Here is a 25,469-nt window from a genome sequence, read left to right as displayed (position 1 = left end):
TGTGTGGGTTTATGTATGAGTTATTGTATTTTTCATGAACAGCACCTGTCTATTGCCTGATTACATTTTATCTTTTCAGATGGTTATCTATGTTAGAAGGCAAATCAAACCTCCTCTGGTACCTCTGAGTATTTTGGGATTCAGCTGTGATATTGTGCATTGAAGATTAGCTTTTTCTTCTCTGGATGTTTAAATATGAGAGTTACAGCTCAGCTTATTGATCTGGGAGTTTGGGCTGCAGTGTGTGTAGCGTTGCTGCGTTCGCTTATATTTCACTTCATCCTGCGCTTTTGTGCACTAGTGAGGCGTTGCAGTGCTAGGATGCAGTCTTGCATCATATTCTAAGATGTATTGATGCCCAGGTTGTTACTGTACATGTACGCACGTACATACAGCGAAGCTAAAAGCATACAGACACACACACACAAGCTATACAACAGTTTATTTCAGATACAGAAGTTGAGCTCAATGAATGCTCTCTTTTCCTCATTGCCATCCCACCACACATGCACACACATTCATCGAGGACTTTTGTACAGAGAATGAAAGCAATGATGTGGAGTCAAGAAGTGTGATATAGATGCAGGGAGAAAGTCTGTGTGTGTGTGTGTGTGTGTGTGTGTGTGTGTGTGTGTATGTATGTATGTATGTGTGTGTGTGTTAAGACGTGCACATGTGAGTGTATATGGGTGCATGAGTGTGTGCATCAGTAGGACAGCTTTCAGAGCGGCACCTCTTGGCCAGCTGATTCGCTCCCATCTGAGATCCTGAGTGAGGATTATAAAACCAATCAGCAGACGGTGATTGCTGCAGCCAGCCTGTGATTGGATCACAACCCAGCCTCCGCCATCAGTGCTGCAAAGAGAAAGAGCGAGAGAAGAGAAGAACGAGACGCAGGGAAAGAAAGAGATAAATAAAGAAGGAGTGGAAGAGAAAAAACGAGAAGACAAGATAGAGGGAGAACGTAAGATCAGGATCTTCTGTGTTTCCCATCAGCCATTGCTTTCCAAGTCATATTTACTACTACCAGCACACACAACAGATTTACTCTGTGGGTTGCCTCTGTTGGTTACCTACAGTATTATATGGACTAAGAAAAAGGCTCAAAAAGCATACATTTCTGCTCTACACCCTAGATTAATAGAGCAGGGTTTCCACAGCATGCTGTATAAGCTCTATAGTTTTGGCCCCCCACAGTCTTCAAGGAAAGTGCAAAGGGCAAAAGCTACCTTGAAAACTACATTATTCATTTGATATGGAAGAGACCTCTTTCATCGACCGTAACAGTAACTCTTCAGCCATGTTATCATGGGATTTCATGCTCCTTTACGCAAGAGAGCACTAACAACATCATTAAATTAATTGACTCAGGCTGCCTTGTGATAGAGGCAACTGGGGAAAGCACAACAAAAAATGAAAGTTGTTTGGCATTTATGTCACTCTAACATTCATGTTCTTACTTATTTATTTCACATTTATCACATTAAAAGCTCTGCAATGCCAAACCACCGCAACACTTCTAGTGTGAAGCAGCAGTGTTGATGTAGTTTCTAAATTTAGCAGCTACCTTCTTGCTCAGTACAGATTTGGACATTTCCTGGAATTTTAGTGTTCAGTTTTAGGTTTTCTATCTTTGCTCACTTGTTGCCGGGTTTTAGCAAACGTCAATACTTCATCAAGATAAGTTCAGACTATACTATTGGTGTAGTGTGACATTGAAGGGCTTTGTTCACAGGTTTTTCTGGAAGTGGTTGGATCAATATGTGAGCTTGAAGGCTAATTGTGTACTGATAATCAGTAGTAATAACAATAGATGATTATCGTGATTTTTATTCAATATTCAATGCATTTAAATGACAACTTTCTTGAGAAAAAAAAGAGAATAATCAGTTGTCTCTGCTCAGAAATAAATGAAGGTGTCTTTCACATAGAAAAGTAATACACCGTGACAAATTTAAATAAATGTTTTTATTAAATATACTGCATCATATAAGAAGTGACCAGATAATTAGCTAAATATATTATTTCTACAAGAGTATAAATAGCATAGGCTGCGCAGCCATGTACAAGTGGGGCTTGGGTATGTTTATAATGAAATGCACCGTACGTAACGGGATGAGGATGTGTGCTTGTGTAGACATAATGAATGTGTGCGTCTGTGATGTGATGTTAGCAGGTGTTTGCTCACGATGTTTGTTGGCAGGTTTGTTTAGCTGGCTTCCCATGGGGCTTAATGTGACCTGGGGCATCTGTTGCCCCCTGCCCATTTTCTGCACTTCAGCGCCCTCTTTTATCTTTGCCCATGACCTGCTGCTACCACACAACACACACACACACACACACACACTCATATACAAGAATACATACAGTACATAAACTCAGACTAGTTGCATGTGTGGAGAAAAACAACAGATGCCGAGTCCCACAATTGCAATGCAAGAAGCGATTGTCATAAATACTGAATGTCTGAACTTTGACATATCTGCAATTTGCTTTTAATTGGAAAATGTGGATTGAGATGGTAACATTACATCCAGTGTGTTATACGTTAGATAGAGTTTGGTTTGGGTATACTTTGTGTGGAGGACAATGAGAAAGACAGAGGTGATAAGGGCTAGAAGAAGTGAAAATGAGGTGAGAGGGGGCATATTAGCACAGCTGGGCCCAGTAGGGAGATCTGTGCCTATGTTGGCCCTGTATCTGCTTATTTGTACTCAGACAAATACTTACCTGCTTAATATGGGTAACATCAGGTAGGGTGGGCTAGAGACAAAGTCAAAGAGTCAACACAAACTTTAGGAACACACATAAAGGATTAGTGTGAATTAATTGTGAGATCAGTATGAAAAAGCATGTAATTGATAGGCTCTGTGCAATGTAGAATTGCCGTCAAGGCTTATTTTTAGTCAGGGCATTGCAGGGTCTGACACCAGTGCCAAAAATATGTCAAAAAAGGATTCGCTCAGAGTCAGAGGTGCATTTGTTTAAGGAGTTTGCTACACAGGATAAATGTCATGTATTAGGATTAAACACCCTTACTGATCTACTGTGATTACTTTACAGGAAATAGCTTTTCTTCATGTGTTGAAGGTGCAGGAGGGCCGCATTAACATGTCCACGATGGATGCTGATGTGCATGTCAGCCAACCAACATTTCAATCAGGAGAGACACGTCAGATGAAGAAAAGATAATTGTTTATTATTAACAGTTGATATGTGATGATAAAGTCTTGACAGAGTCTTGGACTCTACAGGGAGATTTGTAATCGAGGGGCGTCTGCCCTGAGCCGGCAGCAAGATAAACCCCCCCGTGGAGTCCAGACACTGGTGGTGGTGGTGACTGATGAGGCTGATGAGTTGATGAAGCTGATGAATCTGTGAAGACTGGGCAGAGATGGGGAGGTGGAGGGGCGCGTAACAGCAGCATGAACATACTGAAGGTAGAGAGACAATCATATTTAAAAGAGACAGCAGCGGGATGATTGGCTAACGATGTAATTGTGTCGCTGTGCTATTGGATACCAGGAGACCAGCTGATCAGAACAGGTGATATCATGATTGATCAATGACGGCAAGAAAAATTATGGGTGAGCATGCGTGAGGAGTAGTAAATGTCAGATGTATGAGAAATAAACTACAAGCCTAAGCATACAAGAGTATAGTCTTCCTGAGTGAACTTACGCCAGAGCTTCATTAGCTAATTAACACTAAACAAAAAAATCATAAAAGGCATTTGTACGTCCAAACTGGACCAAACTCCAAGGCAATGCTGTCAATAGTTGTTGAGATATTTCAGTCTGAACCATAGATGCACTGATGATGCATTTGCCGAAATAATAGTGTTGTTGCAACTGTATTTAAAAAGCCATCGGAGCCCCTACAGGAACAGCATGAGTAAATCACATGTTACAATCCCCATCGCAACAAATCTGCTTAGTTTGGACATTCAGCATCTGGAGGACCACTGAATGTTGGATTTCAGAAAGACCTTCAAGCCTTTTTTTCGCTTTAGGATTTGATAGCCGTCACTGAGCTGCCCACATGTACAGTGTTGTGTGTGTGGCCATTTACAGTATCTTCAGCCAGCTCCTGTGAGCCCTCCAGACACACAGTAAGTCACCTATACACCAGTCAGTGTTAAGAATAGCTATTCCCCAGCAAACGCTATTCAGCAGTGTTCAGAGCAGGTGGGGAGTTTGAGGAAAAGAGATTAGCTATTTCTACTCTACAAAATGATTTATGCCCAGACTTTTATCAGGAAGCCCCCCCACTGACTTCACCTCACAACGGGAACTATTTTAAGCATTGACTCATTAATACAGAGTGATTGGATTCATTGTTCTGCAATCCTGATGGATGTTCTCTGAAGTTTTCTCTCTCTCTCAACACCCACCTCAATCCCCTCTTCAATCTTCGGGTAGAATTTCCTCCCAAGAATGCAGCTCCATTGTCTTCTGAAAGTTAGATGAATCAGTTGCCACTGCCTTTTGTCGCTTCAGTTCATTTGAATGAATTTGCATTAGCCTCACTCCATAAAACCATTCATAATGACAGCAGTTCTAATTTCAATCTCTGTAGACCTTTACACATTGTAGCAACCATTAAAGACACACTCAGCTTCAGCTCTGATAGTATATACTCCATTTCCACAGTGAATTCAAATATATTCAGAGTGAGACATCAAATACAACTGAAACAATTGACGAGCCTTCTTTTATCAAGCTTACGCTGCCTCTTTTTGTAAAACGCATCATGTACACTACGCGTCAGTCACCACTCATGCGTTTGCTTGTACGTTCTTTCTCATGTCAGCCATTTTTTAACTGTGAATCTTTAAATACTGTAGGTGTGATATTATCCTTCATTTGCCACCTTCAGCAGTAGTCAACCAATGTGAGTTGCCACACCAACAAAAGAAAAAGATTAACAGGTACTACAAACATCCCTGCAAAATGGCATTTTCGTTGTTCCACAGAAAACACGAAACTGTGACCTTTTACACATTTCTTGAAGTTGCGGGTGATTGGCCCAAAAGGGAACTTCATTATTCTGCAACATTTTTACTGTCACCTTGTGTATTATGAGCGCTTTTAAAGTACATGCTGTATTCTGCATTCAAGGCATCCTTCATGACCCATTCACACAGCATTTGTCCGGGCTATTTTAACTCCAGGATGGTTGACTTTGACAGCAGGGTTGTGTACGGAAGGCTCTGCTTGAAATCCGCTCTGTATGAAAGAGCGTATTGCCGCTCCGCCTGCTGTGTGTTCTGCTGCAGTAGGTCTGCTCTGGGTGCTATAGGAGGGTCGACTGCTATTTATACTGTACCTCCACTGCAGTGGCACTCCACTCTTCACCCAATGCATTATAATCCAGAGAGGAGAGGAGGTTTGGAAGCGACTGAAAAAAGAAGCGACTTTCTGTTCGGTTCTGATGCATTGCTAACTATACTTTTTGGTTTCTATGTAGGAACCTGCTAAAACAGCTTATACATTATGTAAAAGAACATTTGTGTTCTGAAGCCCATCATCCTAATCATCAAAACCACCACTGCCATCGCCATCACCATCAAGTTCACCGTCATAGTGAAATCTGAATTAAATGCAAATGTTTTGGTTTAGGGCTGTGACTTTTTCTTTTCAAATAATCCTTCCATTGATGGTCCAAAATGTTTCCGTACATTACTTCATGGATGGTTAGGTGTCTACCAATATGTCATATTGCAAATTAAATTTATGTAGAATAAAAATACAAGCACAAATGCATGTGTATTTTATCAGACTACGGGTGAGAATGACACCTCCTCTTTTAGGTTTTAATTATGGACATTATGCGCATCAACATCTGTGTCTGCCCATATCTGTGTCACTTTCCAATACTGAATGCTTGGTTTCAACCATAATGAAGCTTTTAAGTAGCAGCAGGAGAAGTGGACAGGGTGTTAAGGACAGCGACCGGCAGGGAAATCAGCTGTCAGCGCCCAGATAGTTCCGTTCTTCTCATTAATTACTTTTGGGAAAGAGAGGTGGAGACCAAATGAGTATTGATTGTGGTGTGGCGAGTATAGGGCCGATTTTCACTGGCCTTTCCCACACGTCATTGCTTCTCCACGTCCCCATTAAATGGGAACAAGAGGGATCAGTGGCAAGTTGGGACCCTATTAAAGACGGGACCTCAGAGTGTCAGACACGCTAGCTAGCACACAAACCTCCTCCACGAGACAGTAGACAACATTCCCTTTTGCTTTGTGTTGGGAGTGCTCTGATCGGGATTTTAGCACCTTTGCTTTGTATCTGTCTGTACGTCTAAATGTTACAAGATGTTTGCTGTTTAGGCCTCTATTTTGTCTCTCTGGGTTTCTTTTTTTTTTGTTACTTTCCCTATTCCTATTGTCTTAGTCTCCACTCTCCTACCACAACTCACAGCCACAAAAACAGGGTGGAAATAGCTCTTAACTTGCAGAAAGGTCTCTTTCCTTTTAGCTTTTTTTTTCACTCTGCCTCTTGTTCCCCCTGCTTTTGTTGCGTGACTGATGATTTTAATTACCTGTTAACTTCCCGTACTCAGCAGATACACATGATAAATGGTCCGGATGACTGTTGTAACCACCATCTGGATGGGGCAAAGGAGTCTCAGGAGCTTTTCTCCACTGTCATACTAGAGACAGCCACCACAGCAGGGGGGGTTGCAGGTGTACCGGGGGGAGAACAAGAAACTGTCCCAGTTTAGATCCAGTTGACAGCTATTTAGTGTCATAGGGGTCACATCCATTTTTCCTAAGACTGCAGGCAGCAACAATATGCCTCATATCAAAAAGAAGCCCATATCACCACAGTAGGTGAGAGAGAGTGCCGTAGATGATTGGCTCAGCAAATTGCAGCACTTTATATGGAGATTGTAGAGAAGGAGATAGATGAAGGAATGTGTAGCTACTATAGGTACACAGTGGAATGGATTCAGAAGCAGGCATTATATGCCATGCACAGGTGCTATGCAATGACCAGTATCCTCTTTAAAGACTAAATCCGAAGCTCTCAAAAGTTCTCGAAGCAAACTTGCTGCAAAAGTGCAAGCAAAGCAGAAATCTCTTGTTGAAATTGATAGAAACTCTCCTTGGGAAATGGATTCACTAATCTGAAAGCTTTTCTCACAAAGGCTGTGTCCAAAGGCGGATATTTCATTTCACTGTTTGGGGGGGACAATAAACATAAGAAAATCTCAAAAGTAATTCCTGAAGGGGACACTAAAGGTGCTGCCAAAGACTATCACACACACACACATAATATTGAGGTTTTTTAGAGGAAATGAAGTGATACTTTTGCACTGAATCCAAGTAACAGAAGTCTCCTCCAGTCAGAGAGACAGAGAGAAAGAGTTCATGTGGACGAGAGGAAGAGGGTGTGGGATCCTCTTTTCACAGTGACCAATAAAGTGACTGCTGACTCATAAGAACCGGTCCAACGCAGGTTGAATGTGCAGTTTTAGGTCGACGGATATATACTGTAGGTCTGGTGTACGAAATGTCTGTAGCGTCACCCCGGTGCATTTTTATAAACTAGGATTATCTGGTCATGGATCACATTCCTCGCCCACATATGAGTTGGGCTAGGAGGGGACAATCTTTTCAAACTTTCCAGGAGGAGGGATTTTTTCAAAATAGTCTTTATTTGTAAAACGATTAACAGTCATTTCTACATCTGTTTTTTTGTATGGATTAAACAGACGAAATACCACATATTAAATGGCAGATTTTGAACTTTGGACAGAGCAAGGCTAGCTGTTTCCCCCTGCTTGCAGTATATATGCTAAGCTAAGCTAATTACCTCCTGTCTGTAGCTCCAAATATGAAGGGAAAAACTTTTCTGATTTTCAACCAGCTTTGTATCGTTGCAATGTCGGTGGTATGTGGGAAAAAGTGGAGGCTCTGGGTGGGGGCAGCTTGGAGGGAGGTTTTTCATTTGCATATACTACTTGCATTGTAGTAATACAAAGCTGGTTGAATATATGCAAAGTTTACCTATGCACATACATAGATAGGTATCAACCTTCTCATCTAACTCTACGCCAGAAAGCTGACATTGTCAAAATGTTCCTTAAATCTTGACAGCCCAACAAACACATGAAAGGAGATCTGATTTCCAGCTGGATACCTCAGAGGTCAGTGCTGATGAGGCAACAATTCCAATTATACTGTTTGATTGAGTTAAGCAGATCAGTCACTTATTTGTACTCTAGGCCCTACAGTTTATTTGACAGTCCGGTCTCTGTGGTCTGTGTTTATGCATGGAGTTCATGGCAGACGACCCACAGTGCAATGGGAAGGACCTCCAGCATTAATGAAGGGTAACGATGATAGTCCCCAAGGCAGACCCCATGTCATTTCAATTTGTAAAAGCAGCACACTCACAATACGGTTAAACACACACAGACATTGTGCTCCAACTGATTACTTGAGGTCCCAGTGTTAACATTGGAGACAACTTCAATTCATTCATTAATTCCCTTAGTTCCCTGAAGCAACTATGAAGTGCTTCTGAAGCACGCCACATACTTGTCAATGAAAGGCGGTGCCCGGAATCGATTTGAATTGTATTGAATTGAATTACTTTGAATCAAATTAAATCAAATTCAGGTGAATTGAATATTTGCACAGCAAATGTGAGCATGCGTGAGTTTGTTCCAGTAAATATCTTTCATGCTATTCACCCATGAAAACGTATGCTAAAAGAGCAATTTGGGGCTGCCGCAAGACAAACACAACCAGACACCCAGAGAAGAGACAGACATATCAATATGACTGTTGTAAACAAGAGCACCTATATTGTGTATGTGTGTTTCTCTCTCACACTCTCTCTCTCTCTCTCTCTCTCTCTCTCTATCAGCAGTGAATCAGTGGAGTGTTAGGACATCGTTTAAGCTCTCGCACAGCATCAATACGGGCTCTATTGATTTTTTTCAAACAGTTAATGGAAGCCTTTAGGGCAGGAAAGCTAATTAAAATCATATGCAGGTCAAGCTCATTTAAAGACTCCCCATTAGTTTATGTTTAGCTTAACCACGCTTGACTGGAAAATCTATCCATCGGGCATCGTAATTGACTGGTGTTTCTAATGGCTTTCCAATGCTCCTGAGTTCCTCTGGCAGATTTCATACTGCAGCTCTAATAACCCACATACAGAATCATTAAAGACGGTTGCTGTGTGTCCTGTATCCTCAAAGTATCTTGCCGATGCCTGGAGACAGTGATGTGTTTCGTACTCCAGCCTTGGGAAATATTCGACCACAATGCTCACAGAATCAGACGTTGTAGTTTCATATTGTTTCATCTCTGTCTTGTGGAAGTGGAATTATTGTGACATGATGTCTGTGCTTGGTTGGATAAATATGTCATATAGATGAGTATTTATACAGTAACTTGAGGTTTACGCCTCCTCCTCCTCAACTCTATTATATACATGTCTGTTACTTCACATCTAGACAATACTGACTAACTCATACATTTTACAAAGAGCAATATGAGTACTATATTTAAGGTTGCTATGATGAACCTTTAACTGTTTTAATTTATTACCGATGACTCTGTATGACCTACATAAGTAAATGAGACCGTCAGCAAGAATATTAGCTATTTATCTAGTTAGTCTTAATGCTTTCGTCAGTGCCATGGGGGTCCTATTCTGGCAAAATCTGACAAAATCATGCAGGTTGACTAAAAGCTAATTCAGCTCAGAGTCTAACGGGGCCGCAGGCAGCGTCCAGCCGACCCTGGACAGACCCAGAATCCTACTTTGCCGCTGCCTCCAACCCGTAGTCGGAGCTCCAGCGGGAGGTGGCGAGCTGGGCCCCAGGAAACACTCCCAATGTTATCCACAGGGAGCACCAAAATAGTAAACAAAATGAAAGTTCGTAGTAGTAGCTTTAATGTGCAATGTATTAAACACTAATTGTCATCCAAAAGCCGGTTGCATACTCCATCTAAGGAGTTAAGTAACATAGACTGGTCGAAAAAATATGTATGTATTTTTTTTAAGGTTTGATAAAATGACTCAACTAAAGTAACTGTAGCTTACGAGAGTTTTTGAGTGCTGTGTCATTATGAGTTCTCTCATGACAGACAGACACAGCTGCCACATTTCTGCTGGCTATTATTTTCTGCCACCCCTGCTTCTCCAACAAACGCTTTACACACGTCATCTATCGACTATTTTTGTTTCTGTGTTCACACGTCTTGTGTGAATTAGCTTCCTGCAAACTGTGTGCTCTTCGTAGCTTGCACAACTCGTGTGAGTATGCTTGGTGCAGTGCCATGAGGTAGAAGGCTGATTTGAATCTGTGAGTCAGAGGGAGATTGTATTTAGGTAGGTGTTTATTGCTCCCTACCAGGGGCCAATATGCTAACAGCAGATGCCAACCATCTTGCTGTGTCTTTGTTTGATGCATCCACTGCATGACTCTAGCCTCAAACCATACCACCCTGCCGCCGCTGCTGTACCCAGCTGGCAGCACAGGAAACCCTCACGACGCCGCAGCTTCATCAGAGTGCTTCATTATACAGACTTAGATCAGATAAAAATCCCACTGAGATGAATTTTCTCTGCCACGGAGGAGGGACGGAGCAGAGGATACGAGCATGCTCTGAGTGAAATGGGCATATGAGAAGTTATATGTAATAATAACACCTAGTAAGATGTCAGAAGCGTTGGCTTATTGTGTTGCTTATTTTCTACTCCGGCTGCTCCGTACTAAATAAATACTCGTAAAAACATACACATGTACTCGCATAAAGCACACTGCAACATACACTTACAGCACACACACACACCCTTTCAGTTTGCTGATTATGCTAATATTATTAGTCGTTTTCACTCACGCGTGATATTATGTTCTATTTTTGCTAACATTTCAGACAACCTACCAAAATGTTAAATGGCTATTACGTTGGTGGTTATTATTGAGAAGCCAAGCATTAAAATGCATTTAATGTCAGTGCTGGATGCTGCACAGTACTGTAAACCTAAACCCTCAAGCCCTATTTGACCCGTCACTATGTTTTGATCCAGTTAAAATGATTGACCCGAGTTGTCGGTTGCTTGATTAACAGCATTATTTAGTCATTTGTTATCACAGGCATCATGAGCTTGGCGTGTGAATAACGTTCTACGTGTTTGTGAAGTATTTCCGTAAAATGAGAGTTGTTTTTTAGATAGCCCCCTTTTGAAATACACACTTACTTTTAGTTGCTTACACACATAGTGTCCACATTTATTTTTGTAATACTGTACAATCACAATGCCACTTAAGATTATTGAAATGGTATTCTTATCATATTGGAACCACAGTTCCATGAGCACAACATGTCCTCATATAGCTCAACTTGTATCCACAGAGTTTGAGCATTTCTGCTCTTTTTCTGCAAGTTGTATCCTACCAACCAAGCTCAAACACTTCAAATTCTTGAGTTCCTGCTTTCCAATATACCAATAGTCCATGTTTACTTTCTATCAGATTAGTATCAGTAGGTCTCTGGCTAACAAGCTCAAACTCCTACAGCCCACTGCTCTCATGTCATCTCGCCCTAACCCCAAGATTCACCTCCACAAACCCCAAACTCTATACCCCCATCTCTGATCCCCTGTGTACGCAGCCTCGGACAAAGTGAGGACTGCATTCCTCAGGCATACTACTCTAGAGTACTTTTGTTTTAAATAGCGTATGTGGCATAGTTTTACTTTGTATACACCTGAGAAAAGCAGGCCTACGTTTTATATCCACATAACGAGTCAGCTCTGTAACATCAGATGATATACAATAATGGCTCTCTGGGCAGTTACATCTGCTGACCTCTCTTGGGAGCTCAGTGCAATTATTCACACAGCAGAAATTCATAGAGCACAGCTAATGCAATTCAATCCAAGAAAAGAAGATGTAGCTTCCTCAACTTATTTTCAATTAAAACAAGATGATCTTATGGGAGAAGGAAATAGCTGTGTAGATGTTTTCATTTTCCCTGTGACTTGAAAGGACTCCAGCCTATTTTGAAATACAATAATTGAGTGTCAGCATGGATGTGTGATAATTATTGCTGACGAGGTGGACAGGTGTCAATGTACTGTGTGTGTGTGCACTTGCACACACGTTGTCAACCACCAGATTTCTTGTTGTGCTATACAGCCTCATTGTATACTGGCTGCATCACAGAAAAACACCTCACTCTGTATTCAGTGCACATTCTTATCAAACTGACAGCTTGCTGAGGTCAACTGGTTCTCCTTAGATCAACAAGACTAAGAGTCTGCAGCCACGCCAGCAGCTCTGTGAGGCTGTACCTATAGGCTAGAGCATCAGCAGTGAACATACTGACAATAATAACAATGATAGCACACTGATATTTAGCTGATAATGATAATCGGTGGCATCATTTTACTGTAGCTCCCTCCTAATTTGCACAAACTACACAGACAAATAACAAAGTTATTAGTTTTACAGGTATTTGGTCCTAAACCAAAGTTTTGCACAACAAAGGAACAACACGCTTCATTAACTCACATTAACTTGATGCATTAAAACTTCATTTTAATATAATCCATTATCCAAGGACCATGACAGCGACTTGCAACATAAACAACACAGAACACAAATTGTCTGCAGACCTCAAGTAAAAGTGAATAAACATCATTTTTACCTTCAATTGTTTAAATATTTCTCGTTTTGTATCTTTAGAATTAGATCAACCGGGGCGCCTTGGTAGCCAAACGGTTACAGCGCATGCTGCCACATAACGGCAACGTCACCTTGAAACTGCAGAGCTACATCGGCCACACACCTCATACATCAAATTGTATCAAGCTCTATGGCGGTCTTAAATCTTTCCCATATAGAAATAACCAGCATGCCCAAACATATTTGGTTTGTGGTATTTTTGTAGTTATTATTTCTTCCTTAGTCTTGAAAGCAATTAGAAAGGCTGAATGATTGGAGGGGAGTCATGTATTCAAATCAGCTTCAATTTAAATCTCCTTTGCAGCTCAGTGCTTGGTTTTTTCACATAAGGCCAAGTGTGTAAAAAGAAACGTATGTGGTGTGCCAACCTCTGTTGTAAAAATCAATAACCATATTAACTTGATGCTTCAAGATACTCACCAACGATGACTGGGCTTATTGAATTCATATGACTATAGTAAAGACAATGTAGCTAAAGCTGTGTATTTTGTGTTCATATCAGGTCCGTCCCTGGTTGGGACTCTGAAGAAGGACTGGGCTTCTCCAAACAGCATTGCTCTCTCCTGGCAGCAACCCGAACTAACATCTCTGCTCATCCTCGACTACGAGATCAAATATTATGAGAAGGTACACTGACTTATTTGGAACAATTTATTCAGACAGATTTTTGAGGATTTTCTAAGTGGAAAAATAAAGATCACGCAAGTGTGTAAAAGCTGTTACAGGTCCTCCATTCATTGTTTTGTTATTTATAATAAAATCAACAGATATTTCATGGCGCTTCCTGTCTTAACATCCTGGCACAGCAATGTAGTCCATTGATTAAAGTGTCACATAAAACACAGTTGACCCGGGATTTTGTCCTGCTAAAACGGCTTATCCATGATGTTGTCCAAATAAAGGGAAGTAGTGCGTGAAAGGGAAAGCTCTTCAACACAGCATCAGCGGATACTGCTCATGCATTCAAATAAGCTCAATAAGAGCTCAAATTGTGGAGGTTTTGTTGGACAGATATATGGTTTCATGATCACCAATTAAAATTTAGCTTCTTTAATTTAATTGTTTTTTTCCTGAAATGCCTGATTGCCCATGCTTGTGTGATCAGAAAAGTCTATAAGGAGTACAGTAGGTATTTATCCTGAAATTTAAGTCTCAAGGCACAAATACAGTCTATAATTCCCATTATATGATTATAAAGCACTCCGAATATGCTTCCAAGGACAAATAATAACCCTTTTTAAGCTGAATAGACATTTATACTCTCTCTGTATGATTATGTGCACAGCAATATTTTAAAAGACAATGATATCTAGGCAGTACAACGATAGTAACTTGTTGTTCGATTGGGACAGGTAAACATGTAATCAACATCTAAACAACAGGTAAACGTGAGTGGGAGAGGCGTGACTTGGACTCTTGCAGATGTCTGATGCCGAAGAGACATACAGAATATGTTAAAAAAAAAAAAAAGAAAAGTCCACAAAAATTGTGAAGGAAAAGTGGGCCCTGCTCGTTTGTACACTATTTCATTTTATTTATTTTTTATTATTTATTATATTTTATTTTGTCCGTTTTAATGAGTGCACTGTGAAACCGAACCAGACTAAATAGGAAACTAACCAAAAGTATAAATTTCACTCTGATTTGGACTAGCTAGCAAACATACTTTGGCTCGTGAAAGCGCCCTAAATTGCTTTGAATATTTTAAACATCTTCCACCTTCTCCTACAGGAACATGAGCAGTTAAGCTACTCGTCGACGCGCACTAAGGCTCCCAGTGTGATCATCTCAGGTTTACAACCAGCCACCTGGTACGTCTTCTGTGTACGCACCCGCACGCCAGCTGGATACAGCTCCTACACCCCTAAATATGAATACAAAACAACAGGAGACTGTAAGTACCTGAGACCATCTACAGCATGTGTTACTGGGCAGGGATACACCTGTCTTTGTGTGAATGTGTGTACTTCTTTTCACAGCAAAATGACAAGATATGGAAAATACTCCAAAGCATGTGGCTGCACCTCACCCCTGCAAACAACTATTAAATCAGGACTAGTCTGTGGTTAGATCATGGTTAACATTAGGCTTGTGTGATGTTCTTCATTGCAGTGAACTTTTCAAGATGAAGCATTCTGAAAAAATGTAAAGTGATGGCAGAAAGTAAAACATCTTACTCTCAGTGTCACTTAGTTGAGATGATGCTTGTGAAAAGAATCAGCCATCCATTATTAGTCTACATAGTCTACAAGAATAGACAATAGCAGTCTCAAAAACCACATATTGATTGGCTCTATTCAGACCAGCTAAGACCTTTGCTTGTGCATAAAAATAACAACTTAGGCTGAGATTCTGCAGCAGGATGCTGCAAGCATCAGTTCAGGGTCAGATGAAGTTCATGTCCTGTAGCCTGAAGCAGCGCTCAGGGCAGCCTTCACTATGAGCACAACAGCAAATAACAAGCCTGGATATGAGTCCACCAACAACAGCAGCCATAGTAGGGTTTTAACTTTGAACTTTTTTCTAGCAACAGATTTACTTTGCTTACAGTGAATAGAACTCCCACATTACCCTGTTAAGTGGGTTTTTTTTAACAGATTTCAAAATTACAGGAAGCTATGATTGGAAAGTGTTCGGCTTTCAATTTGTGTAAGTATTAGTCACATATTTCAGTCCTTTTAATGCAAAGGGTTAAAGCATAATCATTTCAAACAATGCTAAATTTTAGTATTGAAGACTACAAAGATTTGTATATCTTTGTTAACAACTGATTTCATTGTATAATGACGCTAAATATCATCAAGACATTTGTTTGACATTATTAAACAGTGATTGCATTGCGGCCAGAACATTTGGCCTCCCTACTGTATGAATTTCATATAGGTTGCATTCACAAACCCTAAACTCCTTAAAGGTCAGAATATCAGTTGCAATGGCAATTGAAGAATTGAATACAATCAACAAGGGAGTCCGACAATACAGCCTTGATGGTCGGTGTATTTTGAATCAGTGTTTTTTGTGTGCATGTGAGCAGTAGCTTTATTGCAAGTCTACTCATAAAATACAAAGGTCCAGCTGCCCTTTTATGTTGGTTCAGGTATTGTTGAGGGGTGATTTGGCTCAGTGGCCCTCTCCCTTCCAAAGCTGCAAAGCTTTGCTTTATCAGTGGATCAGACCGTGCTTGGCCAAGCCTTTGTATTGCCTGGCCTTTTATCTGAAAGAGAAAGCACATTCGGCCCCTGCCGCTCGCTCCCTCCCTGTCAGTCTGTCTGTCCACATGTCAGTCATGCGCTCGTTTTTCCGTCGGTCTCTGTGTTTGTCTGTCTCTTTCTGTTGTTTGTCTTCACTTCTCTTCTGTCATCTGTTTTCGTCATCCCTCACATTCCATTCTTCATCCTGTCGTCTACCACCATTCTCTCTCTCTCTCACACACACACACACACACACACACATCATTACAACAGCATCATCTGCTTAGTTAGTGATGTGTAGAGTGTGTGAAGTTGACGTCTGGGTGCATGGTCTCGTGTGATCTAGCCACCGCCAATTTTACTCTTCCTCCCTCTGAGTGGTCTGTAATTACTTTTATCTAGCCACACACACACACACAGACATTTTTTTGACACCCTGCCTGCGCGCACACACACATGCTCTTGACTGAACAGCCACACACCCGCATACCGTACAAACCAGCATGAACTTCACTCTTTTGGCTAGCTACGATGCACCCTGATCTCCAATTCATATTCATTGAGCGTGAAATATTATAGAAATAAGTTTGGTAATAGCAATCATCTTTCAATTATCTTGGATTCGTTAGCCTTGTAACAAGACACAGAAAAAGGAAAATCATGAATATCAAATGGCACCAATTTAACCAAATGATCATGGACTAAATCACAATTTCATGAATGAATAATATTAATTAAACAGCAGCAGGCATATGAATCACTCCAGTATGATAGCTGACGGAGGGGTTTTTTGCATCACAAAGAGCTGATCAAACATCTCTCCGTAATATGTGCCTATCAAGAGAGCGTGCATGGTCCATGTATGGTGCATTGATGAAGAGGAATATTGAAAATGATGTTGAATGAAAATTTGCTATTTTTTCTCAATTTATACGGCCTCCCGTCTAATTTCCTTCTTTTCTCTCCTCGCTGCTTTTATCATCCGAACCTTCTCTTTACATTCAACTTCTCCTACTTCTCCTCTTCCCGCTCCACATCGTTCATCTCTTCTCCCTTTCCCCACCATCCTTCTTTGGCTTCTTTTTCACATCGTCTCTGCCCAAACCCTACATCATTTCCCTTCTTCCAAAACCAAATCCTCCATTCTCCTTCAGCATCAGACCTCGCCTCTGACCAAGGCCAGGTGTTGGTCATTGTCACAGCAGCGGTTGGTGGCTTCACTCTCCTCGTCATCCTCACCCTCTTCCTCCTGATCACTGGAAGGTAAGAGCACTTCATTAGCTTGATGTACTGTCTTGCCTGTATATTGACTTTTAAAATCAACCAGTCACTGTTGTCTGCCGCTGACATATTGCTACAAATAGTATACACTTGTTTTCGATCCATTTAAGGGTGCATTTCAGCCTTGTCAGTGAGCCAGCGTACACAGAGTGCTTTTCTTATTAGAAATATAAATTGTTGTGTTCCTGCAAATCATGTCAAAATGTCTGCTTTGAAAAAGGCCTATTTGGTTTGTGCAACAACTTGTTGTTTCTGCCTTCAACTACAGTACTGTAAACACCGTCATATTCCTTGCCTTACAGTGTAATTGTTCTGCATTTCAGGGAATTGGAGAAACCTTACATTAAAAAGGACTTGATTACATTTTGCTTCAGCCTTTGGACTTTCTAAACCCCTAAATTGAAGTGATGCTGAAAACATCTTGAGGAAGGCTGGTTTGATATGTGCACGCGTCTATTAGTGAGATCTGTGTGTGAACTTACACACATGTATGAATGTGTTTTGTGAGATTTCTGGGTATGACTCACAAGCCTCACAAGAAACCATTTTTAGAGCAGCCTAGATTATTACATAATCTAATGAGTATTATGGGTATTATATACCATTACATTACTTATGGCCCATCTAGCACAAACAAGACACTCATGTATGAACATGGATCTATAATGGCGGAGGTAAAAACACAGACACACACACACATGGACAGAAATATTCAGAGAGCAAATGAAAGGCAAAGCAAGACTCTCTCTTTGTGTGAGTGAATGTGTGAGAAAAAAAAGACTTAATTTCAGAAGTGTGAGGCTGAGAAGGTTTGGAGGCTAAATAATGTGCCATTTCACATCATAAATATTTCCTTTGTATTTTTGTTGTATTTTTCAAGAGCGATGTTTAAATGTAGGAGCTATATTTACAATACAAGAGCTCAATCTGCATCAATTAATTCAAATATTCAATGTTCCAACATGGGAAGTTTAACGTAATACCATTAACTTCTACAGATATGCTAAAACATCAAATCCGATTCGATAAACCTGCAATCACTTATTTTGCCACTCGGGGCAGTGGTTTGAAGTTGTGACATGTTATCACTTTTTTAAGTTCATACGACATCCTTGTCAGCAAACAGTTACTTATTTACAAATCCAGCAGTTCAGAGCAACATTATCATTTATCTGGTGTCCGGCCACCTGATAAATGTAAGTCCAATGTTATTATTTCTTTTAGCTCTGGTTTGGTCTCTACCAACTCCTGAGGAAAATATCCGGCTCTTTAGCTGCTAAATGCTTCACTATATTCACCAGCTAGTCGTTATATGTCTGTATGCTGGTGGGTGCTGAGAAGATTGTGTACAGTGCAGGTTTTTAGACGTTTGTCAATGAAAACAGCACCATGAGACCGTTGAGAGTGAAACAAAACAATAAAGTTGTCAGCCGGACCCAATAAAGCTCCATTTGTAAAGCTGAGGGCTGCTTATTCAGGTAATAATTCTCTGTAGGTTCATCACCACAACCGACCCCTCAAAAGGTGTCACGTGGCTTTCAAACTGTCATTTGATACGGGGGTTTTTTTCATAAAACATTGACAATAGACAAAAGGTATGATGGTGCTAATATGTTGTCACTGGTTTCCAGTTTTGCAAATAAACTAAATCCAATCAGTAACAGATAAACCTTTCTGTCAACACTGCTCTTGCTTTAAATTTTTCTCTTATGGTGCCATCTCTGGTAAAACACAAAGTCAATATGCTCACAATCTGTATCGACATTGAGAGACACATTTGGAAATTTAAAGTCAAGTTTGCCAGTTGTCTTAAGGACACTTTAAAAGAGAGGATTGGAAAGAATCAGGAGCAAATATGATACTTATGTTTGATTGCACATTCTGCTAAATTTAGGGTCCAGATGATTTGCTATGGTCGGATTTGCATTTTAAAAAAGCACAGCCTCTGAGAGCATGTGCAAATATTAAGAGTAATATAAAGGACCTGAAATGAACGTTTATTGTACAGAAATCTAAAAGTGTTTACAGATGATAGATGTTCTATTGTGATATGCGTTCATCTATTTGCTAGATAGTTTCGGAGAATTTGCAAGAAAAGTAAAAAGTCATACTTATGTTTCTCTTTTTTCTTAAAGTATCAGTTTCCATATCGATTGCTATCGTTGGTTCTTCGACGATGGTTCTTTTTTTATCTTCCCTTTCTGGAGTTAGTGCTAGCGTCAGAAGGTTAGCACCAAGACGTATCACAAGAGAAGGATTGTTTCCAAAAAATACAGTTGGTAGCCGGTAGTTGGTAACAATTGGTAGCTAAGTAAGTTGACATTCAAGTTCAGGTATTTGCAACTACAATCAACTTTAACATAATATTGGTGAGGAAAACCCAAAGCTGAAATCCATACGACAGCCAGCGCCATCTTTGTTCCTATGTGATGATGTTCTATCGCAGAAAAAATTGTATTTAAAAGATTATCCACTGAAAGTTATTGGAAATATCATTAGCTTTTATTTCCTGGAGGCCTGGTCACACTAAAGTTTTTTAAGTTTTTTAAAAGTTTTTGTTGCGTTGGCAGATAAATCCACAAAATGTTTCACTTGTTCAACACACAAATTTGCACAGTTGACCAATAGCAAATCATCTTGACAGTTCTGGCCTTGGAGCAAGCTATTCTATCTTATTGGCTGTGTTGCACCACACACTTTTATTGATCTCTCTTGTTTGAGTTTTAACTGCTCCACTAAAGAGGAATGGTTTGCAGACAGTTATGAGACAGGAGTCAATGTTACAAAAAATGTCTCTTGAATTAACTGTCTAAATTGTCTTAACAAGCGCGCCAACTGCAGTTAGTCGTCACAGCGCTTCACCAACTTGTGAGCAGTCCCTAAATCACCAAGCTTCTACCACTGCCTGTTTTGTGAGGACGTACAGATGAACTTTGCCGTGACACTTTCTGGTGGGACGGGGCCTTGATACCTCTATCTCTGTCTTACTTTGGAGTAGCAATACACTTAGTATATGTACTAAATATCAGTTGAGCTCATTTTTTAACTTTGGCTTTAGCAAGTGTTTGCATTACTATTAGTACAGAACAAGAATGATACCTTCCCAAGTGCTGATTGCATAAGGTAAGGCATACATTTTGTGAACACTGCAACACTTTTCATACATTTGTCCCTCAGTCACTCTGGAGCCAGGATCTGGCACCCGTTAGAGAAACTGCAGCGGTAAACACTTGCATATTCGTTTACGCATTAAACTGTGCTGGTTGCCAGAGAATTTTCACGGGTGAGCAGTGAACTTCACAGATATGAGATCAATGTGTTCATCAGACAAGGTGCACTACTTCACAGGGAAGTCCTTTAGCATTAGCATGATGTGAATGCCAAAAGATTTTTAAGGCCATCACCTTAGAAAAAGCTGAAAGCAATAGAGTTATGGCAGGGATTTATAATTTTCTTGTTATTTGTATGATGTGATCCCAGTGTGTGTAGGAGTGTCTTTTTCACTGGTATATGTATGAAAAACTCACACACACACACCAGCTGCAATAGCTAAAACAAGCCCTTTAGACTTTTTGCATTCTAGCACAAGAAGGGCCTTTTTTTACTTCAATCTAGCTGAAAGCAGTCACTGCAGCAGTTGGAGTGTTTTTCTGACTATATCACGATCCGTCATATCTGTGATCCTTCTGCCCTGAGTAGGAGGGACTTTCACTCTCTTTCAATTTAAAAAAAAAAACTCCAAATACATTTGAGCTGCCAGAGAAAGCTTTCAGTCACACAGCTCTCATAGATGTACGGTCCTACAACACAAGTGCGGATATAAGAGGACCCGCTGTACGGGGAGTTTTCACACCTGGTTGCCCTAAAAGCGTCCTTGATTTCCATCTATGTTTGCATCTGCTCTTGTTAAATTTCTACTAGAGCAAAGCTGTCACGACTGCACACCTAGCTGAAGAGTTGTACTGTATGTGTGCTCTTTATCCTTGAGTTGCCTGTCAGTCTCTGCTACTTTTTTTTTGTTATCGTTTTCTTCATATTATCTTTCATCCTTCCTTTCTGTGCCCTCTGTGGCAGCAGAGAGTTGTGCCATGGTGAGGTGACTGTGAGGGATGTTGGGGCCAGGGAGGAGTGGTTTGAATTACACTGATGCTCTGATTAGGGCTCTTGGCAAGGTTGTTTTTATCGAGGTGTATGTGTGGGTGTGTAAAGTGCTTGTGAATATGTAATGTAACAATGTTCAGCAGCCCAGAGAGCGGTGACAGAAGCCACGGTCTTTGTGTGTGATAACTGTCTTTGTGTGCGTCTGTGTCTGGATGTGCGGCCTCTTTTCAACATGAAAGCCAGTGAGACAGAGGGGAAAGGCGGATAAAGGGGATCAGAGGATAGGACTGGAAAAGACTGATAAAGGCACATGCCACCATTTCTTTAATGAACAACTTGACCCCATCACCAGAGGTCAACAGTAGCTTTCCAAATCCCCTTCTTGTCCTCCCAGCCAGTGTTGGCCGTCATGTTATCGGCTCTGTCTATCAGTGTCCAGGATCCCACAGACTTCACTTAGCCCAAGCCCAATCTGGCAACCCTGCGGCTCGTAGCCCCCTGACACCTGCTCTAATGTAGCAACCCGGATTATGTTAAGTCTTCAAAGAGGAGGATGCTCACATATGATCACATGAACCCACACACATTCATACAAGCAAGCGCTTACACACACTTTCTCCACTAGTACATTGTGGCCATTTTGACTCCTGATTAATTCAATCTCACCGTACATTATCAAATCATTTTTCCACTTTATTAGGCAGTACAATTCTCTCTACCGTTGTTTGCTGGATGTTGTTTATGTTGATTAAAACAGTTACCGATTCAGCAGCCCTTGCTTCACATTACGAACAGAGGAAATGTATCCTTTAGGAAAATCGGAATTCTGGATGCTGATCAATACAAAAGAATCACAAAGAGAAAATGTTTTTTTTTTAACTCACTCAGGAGTTGGTGGAGACCAAAACAGCTGAAAGGAGTGAATACTGGGCTGACAGTCATCATGAGGACACAAACATGACATGCTAGCAGGTTCCACATAACTTCATAAATTGATGATAGTGTCAATGTTATGTTTATAGCAATTAGGGTAACAGATCACAGCAGGACCCACATACATTATTGTGTAGTAAAACAGAATTTCAGGCACATTGTACACATAGTCTGACACTTTGAAGATGACAATAACTATATCATTTTATCTAAATCTCAAACGGATTAGCATGAGAGTGATATCACATGACATCAAACACCTCCTTGTTTTCAGGTTTCCCTCTTTTTTATTTTTGCTCGTTATTATTTATGTATTCAACACATTACAGTTGGCGTTCTTTTTAAGTATTTTGTGTCAATGTGTTGTGAGCTCTGAGTCAAATTCATGTCTGCGCGCTGTACTTTGCCATGAGCGTTCTTCTTGGCTCTGTGTGATTCTGACGGGGTACTTTGTGTTTTCTTCACTTTTTATTTCAACATCCAAGCATCTACGTATTTGGATAAATTCCTCTCTGGTCTTTTGCAGATGCTGTCATCTAATCTCTTAGCTTTTCAGACTTTCTTGGCATCAGCTTTTTATCAGTCGTTGACTGTTTCTCGTTGTCTCCGTGCCCAGATAAACACACACACACACACACACACAGGAGGACGACAGAGTTTTTGAATCAGTGGATGCATTTAATTCTCTCTGTGAAAGAGTTTCTACTCCTTTAAGTTCCATTTACTTTATTTTCTACAATTTTGAATCTGTGTGTTTATGTGTATATTTCTGCACACCACTGCCATTTGCATCACATTAACTTAATCTGTAGACCATCTCTTCCAAGGCCTGACGCTCACCGTCTGCCAACAACTTTCTTCAAATGATGAGCTGCAATAATAAAACAACCTTCCAATATTGTTTAGTTTTATTCTGTTTCATTCTAGGTCATATAGCTTTGTGTTGTTTCGCTGCTGTTTGATCCTGTTGAGTGCTGGATTTCTACCTGAAAGAAGTTTTTCAGAAGCTTTCATGAACTGGTTGTATTAATCTGTGTTCCAATGAAGATTTAATGGATTGTAGGCTAATTAGCCTCTGAGATTTCAGGCCACCTCTTTCTCTGTCTTTTCTCTCTGGTTTATGTCTGAATGGTTTGATCTCTCTCTTCCTCACATGTTTTGTTGTGGTATTTTTCCCTGTAACACCTCATAGCAACCTCCCGTATGAACTCTTTATTTGTTGTCACATCCAGCAGTACCAGTTCATCTGAAGATGTCACTATAACAATAACATTTATGTCTCTCTCTGTCTTGCAAACGTGAGAAAAGAGCTGCTAAAAGTCCTCCTAAAGAATCACGTTTTTTTTGTGTTGACTGCAGAAGCACAAACACGTATTGACATCATACTAGCACCATTACACTTTTCACCACAGTTCCACTGTCTATATCCGTAGAATATGTGACAGACATGGATTACAAAGTGCTTTACATTAACTCAAAATAAAACAATAAGAAACAGCAGTGAACACAGATATAATCTGGATTATTTTAATGATTCAAGAACAACAAGTGCCAATCCCAAGATCTACTGCCACTGTGTGGATCTCTGGGGAGTGAGATCCAAAACCCACTTGCCATTACCGCTTATCGTCATAGGTACCGCCAAAGAGAACGAAACTGATTTTCGAGATTGTGACTTTAACTCTGCCCATCAATGTGTTTTCCAGGTGTCAGTGGTACTTTAAGGCCAAGATGTCTTCAGAGGAGAAAAGGAGGACCGATTATCAGAATGGACTTGGTAAATCAATCTGTCTACATCTCTCTTCTTTGTTGTTGTTGTTGTTTTTTCTCTCTCAGTGACAGTTTTTTATTTTTTCGCAAAAATATTGAGTCAATAATTGATTTTCATGTTTATGGTAATGATGGTAGGAGGAAGTTCGCAAGGTGTTACGTGTTATATTTAAATGTAAAATTTGTTCGGTATATTGTATAATGTTACTGTTGAAAATGACTTTTGCCAGTGAGAAAGAGTTTTATTCTGTGTTGCGTCTTTGCAAATAAATAGAGAAGCAAGTGTAGCAGGCTAGCCACGTGCTCTTCTCTTTGTATTCAACATGCAAATTGTAGCGCTGTATGGATCATTTCCCATGTGATTCTGTGCCAATACGCATATTTGAATTTTGCCTCCAACACAAACGTTGTACAGAATGCACAAATATTGACTTGCTATTGTCTCAGAAGTAGGAAATGTGACATTTATATAATAGTCAACGGAGCAAAATTATTTAAACCACCATGCTCCTTCATCTGTCTATTTCCTCTCCTTCCTCTCCAGCACTCAACATTTGATGTTCTACATGAGCATTTTTCATTTTCATTTCAATTTCTTCTTCTTTTTGAATAATCTGGTCACTTAGCTGCATCCCTGAGCTGTCTGCTTCTGCACTCCTGTACCTTTCTGTCTCTTTTGCCTCTCTTTTGTCTTTTGGTACCCAACTTTTCATTTCCGACATAAAAAAACAAAAATTGTAATGAGAGCTGTAAAGTGGAAAAAAAAAAAAGATGTTTGAAAGTGAGCATAGAGACAAAGATTGGGGTGAGACATGGGAAGATTGCTAGAGGAGAAACCGAGAGGAGAGAGAGAAACAAGAATAGGAAGGGTAACCAGGATGAAAGGTAGAGGAAGACAGGACAGGACAAAGACAAATGAGGCCGTTCTAAGAGGACACTTAGATTGAGGCTAGAAAGGCAGAAAAAATATATACATCAGATTTGTTTTCTGAAGGTGGCTAACAAGCTGCCACATAGTGCTCTGATAGCCAAGATTAAAACTCAAACCGTATACGTGAGTGTGCCTGTGTCTTGTCTCAGCCCTGGCTGTGGTAATGAGCAGAAACTTTGAGGGGAATACATGGTTGTTTGGGTTTTGCCGGTGCCAGTTCATACATCAGAGACAACTCGTGTTTTATTTTGGTTTTGTGACACTTTATCGATCTTGAAGGAGAAACATAGCTTTTGTTTAGCCAGCCCCTCCCCTCCTCCCTTCCACTGAGGTCGGGGTCAGAAGGCAGAACAGCAGTGGCCTGTTAAAGAGTCACTGACTTGCTCAAGGACACTTCAACAGGGTGGACGCTTGCTTAAAGCAGGGGTTGAAACCTCGCCCCGGATAAAAAACTGTCTCAGCGTGCTACCCTGCTGATTCTCAGCAAAGGACAGCTGTGTGTGTGTGTGTGTGTGTGTGTGTGTGTGTGTGTGTGTGTGTGT

General features: G+C 40.5%; 1 protein-coding gene across 2 annotated transcripts in view; it reads left to right on the top strand.

Moving 5' to 3' along the window:
• Positions 1–25,469, top strand: part of LOC116389617 (ephrin type-A receptor 6) — a 134,064-nt gene that overhangs the window by 93,185 nt on the left and 15,410 nt on the right. Inside the window, exons 6-9 of one of the 2 annotated variants that reach the window (XM_031858451.1) lie at positions 13,223–13,347; positions 14,452–14,614; positions 17,072–17,174; positions 23,933–24,003. In XM_031858451.1, coding sequence (XP_031714311.1) covers positions 13,223–13,347; positions 14,452–14,614; positions 17,072–17,174; positions 23,933–24,003 — 462 coding nt within the window. Of the gene's footprint in view, positions 1–13,222; positions 13,348–14,451; positions 14,615–17,065; positions 17,175–23,932; positions 24,004–25,469 lie in introns of both variants that reach the window. The other variant, XM_031858452.1, reaches the window with a different exon arrangement.

Source organism: Anarrhichthys ocellatus, unplaced genomic scaffold, assembly GCF_004355925.1.
Source record: "Anarrhichthys ocellatus isolate YVR2014 unplaced genomic scaffold, GSC_Weel_1.0 scaffold20, whole genome shotgun sequence".
NCBI lineage: Eukaryota > Metazoa > Chordata > Actinopteri > Perciformes > Anarhichadidae > Anarrhichthys > Anarrhichthys ocellatus.
Note: the sequence above shows the minus strand (reverse complement) of the source record. Positions and strands in the feature narration are given on the sequence as shown.